The sequence below is a fragment of the Hyperoodon ampullatus genome (genome assembly GCF_949752795.1).
Source record: "Hyperoodon ampullatus genome assembly, chromosome: 15".
In the NCBI taxonomy this organism is placed as follows: Eukaryota; Metazoa; Chordata; class Mammalia; order Artiodactyla; family Ziphiidae; genus Hyperoodon; species Hyperoodon ampullatus.
This window is the reverse complement of record NC_136928.1, coordinates 67,924,078-67,938,183: the sequence shown is the minus strand read 5'-3', so window position 1 is coordinate 67,938,183 and position 14,106 is coordinate 67,924,078. Positions and strand designations below refer to the sequence as shown.

At 48.3% G+C, this 14,106-nt stretch overlaps 1 protein-coding gene across 1 annotated transcript in view; it reads left to right on the top strand.

Annotated features, from left to right (window-relative positions):
• The window catches only part of DPYSL5 (dihydropyrimidinase like 5), a gene marked incomplete at its 5' end in the record, with an annotated part of 48,877 nt that overhangs the window by 26,624 nt on the left and 8,147 nt on the right, over positions 1 to 14,106 (top strand). Inside the window, 7 exons of the mRNA XM_079721532.1 lie at positions 1,113 to 1,292; positions 2,107 to 2,175; positions 3,880 to 3,924; positions 5,754 to 5,829; positions 6,837 to 6,993; positions 11,464 to 11,605; positions 13,014 to 13,156. Of these exons, the coding sequence (XP_079577658.1) occupies positions 1,113 to 1,292; positions 2,107 to 2,175; positions 3,880 to 3,924; positions 5,754 to 5,829; positions 6,837 to 6,993; positions 11,464 to 11,605; positions 13,014 to 13,156 (812 nt within the window). The remainder of the gene's footprint in view (positions 1 to 1,112; positions 1,293 to 2,106; positions 2,176 to 3,879; positions 3,925 to 5,753; positions 5,830 to 6,836; positions 6,994 to 11,463; positions 11,606 to 13,013; positions 13,157 to 14,106) is intronic.

The following is a 14,106-nucleotide window of genomic DNA, read 5'->3' as shown; positions in this document are numbered from 1 at the left end:
CTTACACAGTCTCTTCCATTCTATCCAAACTGGTGCTTATGAAAGGCCTTGGAACCCCCCAACCTCACACATGAAGATCCCCCTCCTGGTACCGGGTAAAAGGTGCAGACCACACTGAATGTTAGCCATCCTTTATCTCAGATGGAAGTTTTGTCCACTTCGGACACCCTCCTGGATGGGCGACCCCTACCCTGAGCCTCTCTCCCTTCCCTCCTCCAGTGGCCTGGAATAGAGAGCGTCTGCTCAGATTTCCAGCAACATTGAGGCCAAGTCAGCTATCCCTAAGTCCCCAAAGGTTGTGGGGATTTTCATGCATCTAGAATTTTTAATTCTTTTTTATAATAACCAAATTTGTTTTTCTAATTACAGATTTTAAAAATAGAAAAGAAAGGAAGCACATAATTCAGTCACCCCAACACAATCACTATTGTTATTTTAGCTTATTTCCTTCTGGTCTTTTTTCATACCTGCTTTTTACATAGTAACTCTTTAGCTTAAGTGTGAGCATTTTCCATCTGGCTGCACGGTCTTCATGACCATCAATGCCATGGCCACCTCATGTTCTGTCAAGTAGATGAATCACAATTTATTTTCCTATTGTTGGACCAAAGTTTCTTCCATTTTTTCCTAGTATAAATAATGTTGGGATGAATCTCCTTATTCACATAGCTTTGCTTCATGTTTGGCTTTGTCCCTAAGTTAGATTTTCCCCAGGTCTCTGGATTTTTAGCATTAGTACGCCTTCTCTGTAACACCCCTTCTGTTATGGGGGCAGAGGGAACTGACCACAGGTGTAAAAGGCATTAGTGCATTTACCAATAAGGCTGATTTGGAGGCAGAAACACAGGACAAGCTTATGTGATAGGAGAAACATGCCCACATCTCGTTTCTATATTTGTGTCACGCTGGACAATTTTCAAAACACTTCCGCATCCATTTGCTCATGTGACCTCACAGCAGCCTGTGGAGTGAGAGGAGAGTGAGATACTGCAAGGTTGCGGGTGGTCATGTGGCGACGGAGCCACCTCTCCTCCGCACTGGGCCAGCGTCTGCCAGTCAGCCTCTTGGCCCTCTGTACTCACGTGGCATTGCCTTTGCATTCTGCTCTCCAGGTGAAAGCAGAAATGGAGACCCTGGTGAGGGAGAAGGGTGTCAACTCGTTCCAGATGTTCATGACCTACAAGGACTTGTATATGCTTCGGGACAACGAACTGTACCAAGTGTTGCACGCTTGCAAGGATATTGGGGCGATCGCCCGGGTCCATGCTGAAAATGGGGAGCTCGTGGCCGAGGCAAGGCAGTAGAGAATGTTGGGGGAAGTTGGGGGAGTACCAATAGAGACAATTCTCTGGGGGATTCCTGACCACCCATGACCCTCCCTACAGGGTTCAGATAAAACAAATTATAAAAGAAAGTGTGAAATGTTAGCAGCCCAGATGACAGATCTTTGTCCAAAAATCCAAACTCTTCTAGTGTCTGTAAAAAACAAATCTCTCCGTATAGTCCAAAAGGGTTTCTAAGTCTTGGATGATGAGGTCTTCATTCAAATATGACACTTAAATCCCACTATCACAAAGGAATTTGGAGCACCTCTAAGAAATATTTTTAATGAGATGTGAGGTACAGAATAAATAAGGGTCAACATTCCACTTTCTGGTACCTCCTCAGCGGACCTGAGGTATTATAGAGATCTTCTCACTGGTACCAAGAGAGACAAGCCCCTTTGTACTACTGGGTCTTAAGTAGGATACTTGGAGTAAAGGTTAATCTAGGCATCTGTGGAAGCTGGAGATTTAACCAGATTTCCAGTGAGGAAATTCTGATTTGCAGATCAATAAACAGTGTTTGTCTTTAGTGTCCCAGGCCTGTTGGCTGGTGACTGAACTGTATTTTTAAGAGGAAAAGATATTTTCAATCATTATGAAGTGAGGCTCAGGGGATCCCTGTACTAATCCTGCCCTCTTTATAAGATGAGTATCACAGAAGTGAGAAAAGCAGCAAGCCTATTGGAATGGGCTGTGCTGAGCATATTCTACTGTCCCTTGGGTTCAGTATTTTTTGTATCTCTATGATTCTCTCAATTTTCTTTCTTTTGCTCTTATTCAGGGTGCAAAGGAGGCGCTAGATTTGGGTATCACAGGCCCAGAAGGAATTGAGATCAGCCGTCCAGAGGAGGTGAGGAAGATATCCGTGTTCTTTGTCATCATCTTTCCTATAGATTCACAGAACCTTTAAGATAGAAGAGTCATCAGTAAATACGAGTTGTATGGTATTGCTTTCTTCATGGGTGAAATTCCCATCTGGAAGCTTCCCAGGGAACAGCTTCCTCCATGCTACAGCCGACCTGGCCTTGAGCTCCCTTGGGGAAGACAACTTTGGGGAAACAGACCCACCTCATTGGGGGCTGATTTCAAGGGTCTGAGGGAGGCCATGTGAACATGCCAGGGGTTGCTTTGGCCAAAATTGAATCGGGAGAGAAAAGACAGACTGAAAGGGCCTTTAGATGTTAGAAGAAATTCCAGACTATAAGCCAGTGAATTGGCATTTTGGGGCTGAGATCCCTTTGAGCATCTGTGGAAAACTTTGGACTCTTCCCACCAGAAACGAGAGGCACATGCGTGTCTGTGCTCTTTCCCCCTTTTCCTATTCGTTGCTGAGATGGTGGCTAAGCCCTGCTCTCCCTCTGCCCTCTGGTTTTATCCTTGCACAGTTTTGCAGGGTGTCGACACAAATGCCCCCAGGTCCCTCTTGCTGAAAAATTCGGCTCTGGAGGATCACATTAGATAAATAATGTGTTCTTGCCCTATGACCCTGTTCGGACATGCCTTAACCAGTGGTGAGGGGAGAGCTATTTTCCATTTCTTCAAAGCCTTAAATGCAGAGTGGTGGTTGGATGTCCATGAGGGACTGATGGGGAGGCCTTGGGGGACGAGGAGCTGGAGACAGGATGTGATAGTTCTGTCATCAGACAGGAACCAAGTCAGCCTATAGTGGGTCAGCCTGGTGTGGGCGGGGGTCCCACCTTACGCCTGCCGTGGGTTTGTCTCTGTCTGCCAGAGCCCTTGAATGTAGCTCCTGTTTGGGCACCTCAGAGTTGATAGAGAAAGACACACCAGCTTCAACAAGGCACTGAGAGTGCCTGTGAGAAGAGGGGTGGGGAGATGCGCACAGAACTGGACTTTGTGGAGGTCTATGAGGGGAAGAGTGCGGTGCTGACTGTAGTGGCAGTAACAGCAAGAATACCACCTTCACCATCTACTGATTAAAGGGGAGCATCTAAGGAGGTTTTGCTCCCCAGGGACATTTGGCAATGTCCAGAGATATTTTGAGTTATCCCAACCTGGGGGGAGGATGTTACTGGCATCTACTAGGTAGAGGTGAAGGATGCTGCCAAAGAGCCTGCAATGTCCATTCAGCCCCTACCACAAAGAATTATCTCACCCAAAATGCCACTAGTGCCGAGGTTCAGAAATCCCGATCTAGGCTAGTTTCCAGCTTGAAATCAATCAGTATTGCTCCTTTGCTACAGTTCTGAGATGGCTATGGAGAGAATGCACCAGAAACCAGGGAGAGATGTGACTGCAGGTTTTCGTTTGCTCTTGTTTTCTTGTCTTTTAGTTAAGCCCTGAGTAGCATCCAGCAAAGACATGCCTAGAATCCTAAGTCCCGGGGTTCTCTCAGTGTGAGCAGAGGTGGTTGGAGCTTGGTGCCCCTGCCCAGGGTTTCCCTCGAGCCAGCCCCTGTGGGTGCTGTTTGTCCCTCCAGCTCTGAGTCAGACATTCCAGCACTTTCTGCGTACGAGGTGGGGTGTCAGGGAGATATAAGCTTGCTTGGGGAGATGGTGAAGCTTGTTTTCTTCCTGTTCTCTGTTTCTAACAGCTGGAAGCAGAAGCCACTCACCGAGTTATCACCATTGCAAACAGAGTAAGTAGACCCCAGCTCACCCTCAGCCCATTCTCCACTCTGGGGTCAGAACCCAGCCTGTACAGTAGAATCCCATTCTGCTCTGGGTGCCAGCCCCATGCCTGGCTCACAGGACCGCAAATGAACACCGTTTGCTGAATGAACGTTGCTATTCCCACAGACCAGGCAGGAGTCCTCCCTGCCACCGGCTCTCCGTTCTACCCTGCTGAGCTTGCTGAGACCTGGTTCATTGCTCAAATGGAAATGCCTCCCAGCAGAGGCAGGGCAAGGTGGGGACCACAGAGCCTCATGGCAGCTGGAATCTGTTCCTTGTAGAGGAGCAGAGAGACGTTTGCTTAGAGAACCATGATTCAAATCTCCGCCTCTGGGCCATTCATGATTTTTCCTTGGTATGGTTCAGGGTAGGGGGGCGCTGATGCAGTGTGGTGGTGGGAACGAGCACACACCTTGGGGCCTTGACCAAAGACAAGCTTCCAGCCACACGCAAGTCAATCAACCACTCCGAGAGACTATTTTATTATCTAAAATTGGAATGATAATATCACCCACTCCTCACAGGACGGTTCTGAGGATCCAAGGAGTCGTGGAAGGAAAAGCACTTTAAAAACAGGAGAACACTGTACCAAGATCCTTCCTCCTCCTAAACCATCATTAAGTGTTCTATGTGCTCAGAGAATCTGAACTCTAGTTTTCTAAGTGTGGTCTCTGGACCAGCTGCATCAACATCATTTGTTAGAAATAGGAACTCAGAAATGCAAATGCTCAGGCCTGTTCAGACCCGCTGAATCAGAAACTGGGGGTGACGCCCAGCAATCTGTGTTTTAACAAGCCCGCTAATGATCCTAATGGGCGCTAACACTTAAGAACTCCTCCTCCGGAAAGACCTAGGCTACCCTGAAGGCTGTGAGCTGAGGATGTGGCGTTAGGAACACCAGGGGAACACAGAGGTTGGAGGTCCAGTTGGCCTCAGAATTAGCCAGGAAACTTGTGCCAAGCACCTCAAATGTCAGGCCAGCCCCTAAATTCTCTATCCTCCTAATTTGATAGACAAAGAAGGCATTAGAATAACATTTGGGAAAACAGTTTCCCATTAGCCCTTTATAAGTCCAGGAGCTGGACAAGGACATTGATTTAGTGTCATAACAATAGTTATGCTATCAATTACTTCCTGATGGAAACTTACCCCAGAATTAGGAAAGTTCTGAATAACAAAAGGGCAGCTCCTCATTTTCTTAGTTCAAACACATGCCCAGAGAAGTGAAGCCATGGACCGTGGTCACACAGCTTGATAGAGGAAAAGCTGATCAGTATTATAATCCAGGCGTCCATTTGCAAGACCGGTCCTGTCTGGTGTAGACTGTGAGCCCTGAACCTCTTGTGTATTGTTTCTTCTCCAGGGTACATTCTGTCTACTGATAAAGCAGCCCTCAGATGGCAGGTATCATCATTTTAGATATGGGATATAATACACAACTGTCTCTAGGTCATCACGTTCATGAATAGGAAATTAAGAGCCCCTCATTTCAAGTTGTAAATAGTCTTGTTGTTGGCTGGTAGAAAATGTGAGGTTCACCACTTGACATCTTGCCCTGATGTCCCCCTGCTGGGCTCTGGTGCTGGGCACTGCCTGTCCCCTCCTTGTTTCGTGGGGTTCCCCAGCCTGCAGCCACCAGCCCTGCATTCCCGGCAGAAGACCGCCACCCTGAGGGGAGTGCTAAGCGATGCAGGGGGCGGCGCTGGGGCCAGGACTGGGCTGGTCCAGTCACCTTGGTCCTTGTTAGGTTATGGGGTTGATGCTCTCTCCTTCCCACCGTGTTTCCCGTCCTTAGACTCACTGTCCCATCTACCTGGTCAACGTGTCCAGCATCTCGGCCGGTGACGTTATAGCAGCTGCTAAGATGCAAGGTGAGTCCGTAGGCTGGGCTGAGCAGCACCCATGTGTGGTGGGGCCCATGCACTTCCCAGCCCAGCTCCTGGGGCCAGGCCCTGAGCCTGCCTTTCCCTTTTCTCTCTGGCTGTCTTCCTCACAAGCACCCTGCACTGGCCTGGGTTCAGTCCATTAGCACCAGTGTTTTCCTCTGCACATTTGTTTGCATAACAGCTTTACAGAAGTGTCCATCACGTCTCCTGGGTCTGGTAAAATTTTCCAAGTTTTCAATCAACTCATTAACTGGTATTTTTTTCAGTCTCTTGGGTTTTGCTAGTGGTTGCATTGGTAACCAACATGAAATCCTGGACCAGTTCCAACGGACATTTCAGGGGGGAAATGCCTGGGAAGTCCCTGGAGAAACGACACTGTGAGGGCCCAATGTCCCTTTCAGGAACCCAGTGTACCAGCCCCAGGGCACCTGTGTGTCGGAGCACCTGGCAGCACCTGAAGGCTTTGTACGTGCTTGTACTCCCAGTCCAGCTCGGGGTGCCAGTGAGGGCTCAGTAACAGGAGAAACAGGTCACGGTCACAAACCTGAGGATATAAATCAGGAGCAAGGGCTTTCAGCCTTCCCACCACACTGCCCTCCAAATCCTGCCTCTTGCTTCTCCTTAGCGGGACCCCCTTCGCTGTCTCTCCTGCGCTGTTGTTCCAGCCTCCCACCTCCGTCTCCCTGCCTCCATCCCCTGCTACGGTGCCACCCCCAGTATTCTCCTGAAGCTGCTCCCAGCAGCCGCCTGCTCAGAAAACAGACCAGTGCTGCCGCGCCTCAGCGCCTCACCCTTCTGTTCTTGCCTGCAGTCAGCACGGGGACAGAGAGCAGTCTGACCTTGACCCCAGCTGAGCTCAAATGCCCAGCTGAGCTCGGGCAAGTCCCTTCCTTTCTGACTTCAGCTCCTTCACCTTCCCCATGAGAGGCTCAGACCAATGATCTCCCAGGTTCACTGGCCTCCTGGTGATGGTTTGAACCCTCTTCTTTCAGGGAAGGTCGTGCTGGCCGAGACCACCACCGCGCACGCCACACTGACGGGCTTACACTACTACCACCAGGACTGGTCCCATGCAGCCGCCTACGTCACAGTGCCTCCCCTGAGACTGGACACCAACACCTCAACCTACCTCATGAGCCTGCTGGCCAAGTAAGGTGTTTCAGCAGGACCACGGCATGGCACTATCTCACAATGCGCGCCATCCCGGGAATTTGTAGATCTTTAAGGTGATATCGTAGAGGCCCCAAACCTGACCTAAGTTTGATTTCGTTGTGTCCAGAGGATGATTTTGCTTTTGTTAGCTTCTCCAAAGCCCATCAGAGAATTGCCATCCATGCAGCTCCTATCACCACTTGATTTGGATGAGAGCTTCTGAGGTGACAAGTAAAGAGCATATATAAAACTGTGAACAGTGGCTATTCAGAATTTCAAAGGACATTGATACCTTACACTGGAGACCACTGGGGAACTACAGGACGTGGCCTCTGACTTACCCTAGAACATTTGGGCATCTTTCTATCTCTCTTTTGTCTTCACCTCTCCCTCTTCTCACTGTGTCCCATGCGGTTTTCTCTCGTTGTATGTACCTCCCTCCTTCTGTGTGTTTCTCCCCCCTTTCTTTCCTCTTCCCCTTTTTCTTCTGCACTTTCTCCCTCTTCCCCCTTAACATCTTCCTCCAGACCTCCCTTTCCCCGGCTCCTCTTTTTCTAACACTGCTTTTCCCCATTCAATCCAGGTCTAAATAAGATGCTTTAATGAATAGTCTGGTGGGACACAAACATGGAAAGATTTTGTTTCGTTTTGCTTCAAATTCTTTCTTGCCCCTAGTGACACTGTGATAATGGTAAAGGCCATTGCTTTTTCTTCTCTTTTGGTTATTGAAGTCCAGTTCAGTTTAAAAGTCAGTCTCTTCTCCTCCCCACCCCCAGCTCAGAGAATTAGTAGGGGTGTTAGTAGAATTAAAGGGTGGGGAATTCCACTCCATACCCAAGCACGATCTGAACTCCTGCACTAATTGTTGCTGCTTCTCTGGCTGAAAGTGACTGGCCTTTGGGGCCCTCCTTGTATGGGACATGTGCCCAGATACAGGCTCTCTTGAGTCACCCTCACGCAATCCTCTGACACAGGAGATAGAGTGCAGCTTGACCTCTTCTTCCCGTACCTTCCCGGCTTCCAGAACTAGCAATTCCCTGTGAACAAGAATCTGGCCAAGCAGCTTAAGCCTGGCCATTTTCTACAGTATCTGGGGCCCAGAGCAAGCTCACACAGCTTTGCCACTCCCTACGGTGGGAGGGCAGGCTGGCCCCCACCCCTGGCTCTCCTCACCCAGAGGCTCAGGCAGGTGCCCGCTGCTGTCACCTCTGTTCTCCACAGGCGAACCTCTTGAAATGTCCCCTCTTGAGGAGACTAGTTGGGGGAGAGGAAAGCACCATTCAACCCATGAAAAGAGGAAGAAGGGAGAGACTGCAGGACTCACCATTCTGCTAACACCTCAGTCGCCCTCCCTGTCTTCTGCTTTTACAAGACCTGGGGGTGGTGATACACCTCTGTTAGGGTGATGGTGGGGGGGGGTGTTGAGGGAAGTGACCAGCCCCAGTTGGAGGTGGCTTTCGTTAGATAATGGGGCTTTTATTTCATCCATGTCCTTAGCTTTCAGTCCTGGTTGGCTAACAACTGGAAAATTTCCACTCCACATCCTGCTATGTTAACAACCGAAAGAGCAGTGTGGGGCTTTCCAAATACACCTGGAGTGAGGCAGCAGGGTCCCGGGGCGAAGGTGGCCCCTGGAGGGGCAGGATATGATGTGGCACAGTGGCAGTAATTAAAGCCTGCCCCATAGTTTTGCTGTGATTCTGAGCAGTGGCAGCTCTGACAGACTTAACCGATTTGAGAGAGTAAAGGGAGAAAAGCTAAATCAGCTCTTTCTTTTAAAAATGCTTCTTGTTGGGGGCTTCCCTGGTGGCGCAGTGGTTGAGAGTCCGCCTGCCGATGCAGGGGACACGGGTTCGTGCCCCGGTCCAGGAAGATCCTACATGCCGCGGAGCGACTGGGCCCGTGAGCGACGGCCGCTGAGCCTGCGCGTCCAGAACCTGTGCTCCGCAACCGGAGAAGCCACAACAGTGAGAGGCCCGCGTACTGCAAAAAAAAAAAAAAAATGCTTCTTGTTGGGAAAAACCAGCCTCCTTTTCATCATTATCAACACAACAAAAACAAACAAGTATCAAGAACCCACTATAAGAATTTGGGCTCAGTTCTAAGGTCAAAGAATCTTTTGAAATACCTCTGCTTGCCACAAGCAAATTTACTGAAAGAAAAAAAAGGTAGTAAAACCCCCAACCCACCCAAATTACAGTGCCCAAACCCACACAAATTTAAATAGGCAGGGGAAGAAAAGTATTATTAATCAAATAATTTAAGTTTTTATATCTAGCCTATTTTGTCAAATTTATTTAAATTATTTAACTAAGTTCTACTCATTTAAATAGAATTATAATTTCATGTGAACTATTAGGAGAATAGTTTGAATCCCACTTTTTAATATTTATTTTTTTATTTATTATTTATTTATTTGGTTGCATCGGGTCTTAGTTGCAGCAGGCGGGCTCCTTCGTTGCAGCTCATGGGCTCCTTAGTTGCGACTCCCTGGCTCCTTAGTTATAGCACACAAACTCTTAGTTGCAGCATGTGGGGTTTCGTTCCCAGATCAGGAATCGAACCCAGGTCCCCTGCATTGGAAGCTCAGAGTCTTAACCACTGTGCCACCAGGGAAGTCCCCGAATCCCTTTTTAAATCAGTGCATATTGTAAACGTGTGCAGTTTTATAGAATTTGGAGCATAGTTTTTACATTTTTAGGAATTTATGATTACTATAATTTTGCTTCTATGACATTGTTGGTGATAATTGGTATTATGCAAAATACTTGATAGAAAACCCAGACACAAATTATTATATTTCTATAAGAAAATATGAGCTGCTTCATAATGACCTACTTTAGGATGTGGTTTCTTCGAATATACCAGGTACAATCTATAGATATAAGGATTTGTCCTTTATTTAAAATCTGACTTCTCAAAGGGATCAGAAATTTTTTCATTTGAACATATATATTTTTAAAGTACTTAACAAAAGGCAGTGGTGTTTTAAACTTTAAAGAGTAGGGATGGGTCTGTCATACCTCCCAGATTCAGGGCAGCATCAGGGGACCCCAAAAGCCCTTCTGGAATGTGCCCCCCCATTCACTCTTGCCTAGTGAGCACTTATTTGTGTAGGGGCCTTTTTAGAAAAGTGGGTGCTCAGTAAGACTTGTCAGTTAAAACATGGGGTCCTGGGATCCCAGACCCTCAACCCATGACTCTGATGGGCATCTTCTGATCTGAGCCCTACCCGGGTGTCTGGTGGATCCCTGAGGAGAAAGTGAAAACCTGAAGATTCTGTTTATCTCTGGTGGGTTCTGCAGGTCTGGGGGATGTGGGGATCCCCAGGAGACCCTAGAATAAACCCTCTGCTCTGTGGAAGAGCCCCTCCCGCAGTCTCTGAGAGGGCCCAGAGCAGCACCTTTGGCGCAGGGAGCTACCAGCCCATGCCACAGAGTGGCATGCTATGTGCACTCTCACCGATGTAAGTCTCTGCCCCGAGTTCTGAGCTGGCCTGGGAACCCCTCGAGAGCCTGGCCATGCCTTACCCACCATAGCCTCAGCAACCATCTGAGGACCATGTTCACGGATGGCAGCGGTGATGAACCACTGGCATGTCGTTGCTGGTTGATCAAGGCAGACTTCTCTTCCGTCTTGTCCTTCCTCTTCCCTGCCGGGCCAGGAGGGCCCTCACATCCAAGCAAAGCTTAACATGGAACTTGAGTGTTTTACCAAGCACATGCTTATTGCCAGCAGGGCCTGGTGCGGGTTGAGGAGGGAGATGAAAGGGAGTCGGCATATGGTTCTATGGAAGTAAAACTACCTCCACCCTCTCATTTTAGTTAAACTTTTTTTTTTTTTTAATTTATTTATTTTTGGCTGCGTTGGGTCTTCATTGCTGCACGCAGGCTTTCTCTAGTTGCGGCGAGCGGGGGCTACTCTTCGTTGCGGTGTGCGGGCTTCATTGTGGTGCCTACTCTTGTGGAGCATGGGCTCTAGGCACGTGGTTTTCAGTAGTTGTGGCACACCGGCTCAGTAGTTGTGGCACGCAGGCTCAGTAGTTGTGGCGCATGGGCTTAGTTGCCCCACGGCATGTGGGATCTTCCCAGACCAGGGCTTGAACCCATGTCCCCTGCATTGGCAGGTGGATTCTTAACCACTGTGCCACCAGGGAAGCCCTTAGCTAAACTCTTAAGTTCAATTTTTCTCCACCCGTTAGCTCTCTTAACATCCAAAGACTCTCAGGGTCTCCCGTGACACTGGCATTCTGTGCCACAGTTGGCACATATGCTCATTCTGCAGATGTGTAAACTGAGGTTCTCACAGATAACTCACTGGAGGTCATACAGCTATGAAGTGGCAGAGCCGAGATTGAAACCAGCTTTGCCGGGTTTCCAAGTGAAGGTTTTTTCCCTGTCCCTGTCCCCACCCTCTGGGACCCTGGCCTCCCCTCCCCTTACTGGTCATGTCCTTCTCTCTACCCAGTGATACGTTGAACATTGTGGCGTCAGATCACCGGCCTTTCACCACGAAGCAGAAAGCCATGGGCAAGGAGGACTTCACCAAGATCCCACACGGCGTGAGCGGCGTACAGGACCGCATGAGCGTCATCTGGGAGAGAGGCGTGGTACGTTCCCAGGACCCCTCCCCACTCTGGGCCTCGGAAGAATTTTCACCCTTAGGAGGGCTGGGTCAACCAGAGCTCCTGTTTCACTCAAAAGGAAAACAGAAAACGTCTTTTTTTTTTCCTGACCGGAAAGGTAATAAGGCCTAGCATAAAAATTTGGAAAATACGCAAAAGTATTAGGAAAAAAACCCATAATTCCATACTGAGAAATTATTAATATTTTGGTATATTTCTTTCCAGCTCTATGCATGTACTGTACATTATTTTAATTACTGGGTTCATCTTCTTTTCATATAACAGTGTATTTTGAGTGTCTTCCTATATCAGTAAAAATTCTTTAAAAACGTATATTTATTTATTTATTTTTATTATTATTATTATTTTTTTGCGGTACGCGGGCCTCTCACTGTTGTGGCCTCTCCCCATTGTGGAGCACAGGCTCCGAACGCACAGGCTCAGCAGCCATGGCTCATGGGCCCAGCCGCTCTGCGGCATGTGGGATCTTCCTGGACCGGGGCATGAACCCATGTCCCCTGCATTGGCAGGCAGACTCTCAACCACTGAGCCACCAGGGAAGCCCAAAAACATATTTTTAATGGCTAAATAATATTCCCTCCAAAAGAAGTGCCATACTTTAATTAATCCTTCCACGATGTTTGGAACTTTCAGCTGTTTCAAATTTTTGCTCTTAGAAATAATGCTGCAGAGAATCTCTTTGTTCATGAGTGTACATCAGCATTTCTAATTATTTCCTGAGGACAGATTCCTAGAAGCGGATTTCTGGGCCAAGGGATATGAACCTTTTTAAAGATCTTGATATCTTTTGTCCAATAATAAAGATAGAGACTGGGACTTCATTTGAATATCTCCTGTTCTGCCCATGAAGAATAAGTAGTTTTGATCTTGACCTATCACAGATTAGATGCAGCGTAGAGTATGAGGCCAAAGAGATTTGAAATCCTCAAGCCTAAACAACCAGCTCAGGGAAGACCCATGGGCAGCTCCGGAATCCCCTTTGAAAAGGGTCCACGGTACCTTCGCGGGTGGGACCATAAGATGCCTTTCCAGGAGAGAATATATGTCCCTTCATGGATGCAGGGAAGCTCCTGATTTATCCAGAGTGACTACCGAGTAGACCTGGTTTTACAAACAGGAGGTAGATTTGCACCAGGAAAGCAACCTTTTGGAACAAGGGCCCACCCTCCCCCACTGCTGCAAGAAGGAGAGAGGAATAGCATGGAACCAAGCCTAGCAGGTTGGCTCATCTGAGATGATGCCCGTGGCATTGTCCTTCTCAGCACCATTGTTCTGACCAACTAAAAGCCCTCAGGCCAGGGTCAAGCGTGACCCGGGGTTTGAGGCACACACACAGGGCCTCAGTTGACCTAACACTTTTGCAATGTTTCAGGTTGGAGGAAAGATGGATGAGAACCGTTTTGTGGCTGTTACCAGTTCCAATGCAGCGAAGATTCTCAACCTGTATCCCCGCAAAGGCCGCATCATCCCTGGAGCCGATGCTGACGTGGTTGTGTGGGACCCAGAAGCTACAAAGTAAAACCTGCTGCTAGTCTCCAGGGCTAGAGGGACTTGGGATTTTAAGGGCCTTATATTACAGAACTCCAAAAGCATATCATCTTTGCACTACTTATAGCATAGAGCAAGATGACCCTAAGGTGTGTTCAATTCAACAAATACTTGAGGGCTTGCCATGGTCCAAGCACTAGGAATGCAAGAGTGAACAAGAAGGTCTGAAGATCTGCTATAGTGCAGCTCAATGTGGACAGCACTTTACAGTTTTTCAGAGCTAGGTCACATCAACCATCTCGTTTGCTTTTCACATAGCCCCAGGAAGCACTTAAGCCTAAAGTTCTTATTTCCATTTTACTGTTGAAGAAACTAAGAGCAGAGAGTAGAGGGACTCCCCACATGACATAGCTAATAATTGGCTGAACCAGATAGTTGTCCTGACACTCAGTTCCGGACTCTTCCACCAACACTCTGCTTCTCCCGTTGAGGGTGTGGGTCCCCTTGAGCACACAGTGCTTGACACCCATGGCGTTAATGAACACAAGTTGAGTGGGTAAATGAAGTGCATCAGGAGTTATCAAGCCACAGGATAACTCATCTGTTATGAGCATCATCTTTTTTTTTTTATTAATTTATTTAATTTATTTATTTTTGGCTGAGATGGGTCTTCGTTGCTGCACGGAGGCTTTCTCTAGTTCCGGCGAGCGGGGGCTACTCTTCCTTGCAGTGCGCTGGCCTCTCACTGCGGTGGCTTCTCGTTGCAGAGCATGGGCTCTAGGTGCACAGGCTTCAGTAGTTGTGGCACACTGGCTCAGTCGTTGTGGCTCGCGGGCTCTAGAGCGCAGGCTCAGTAGTTGTGGTGCACGGGCTTAGCTGCTCCGTGACATGTGGGATCTTCCCGGATCAGGGTTTGAACCCCTGTCCCCTGCACTGGCAGGTGGATTCCCAACCACTGTGCCACCAGGGAAGCCCCA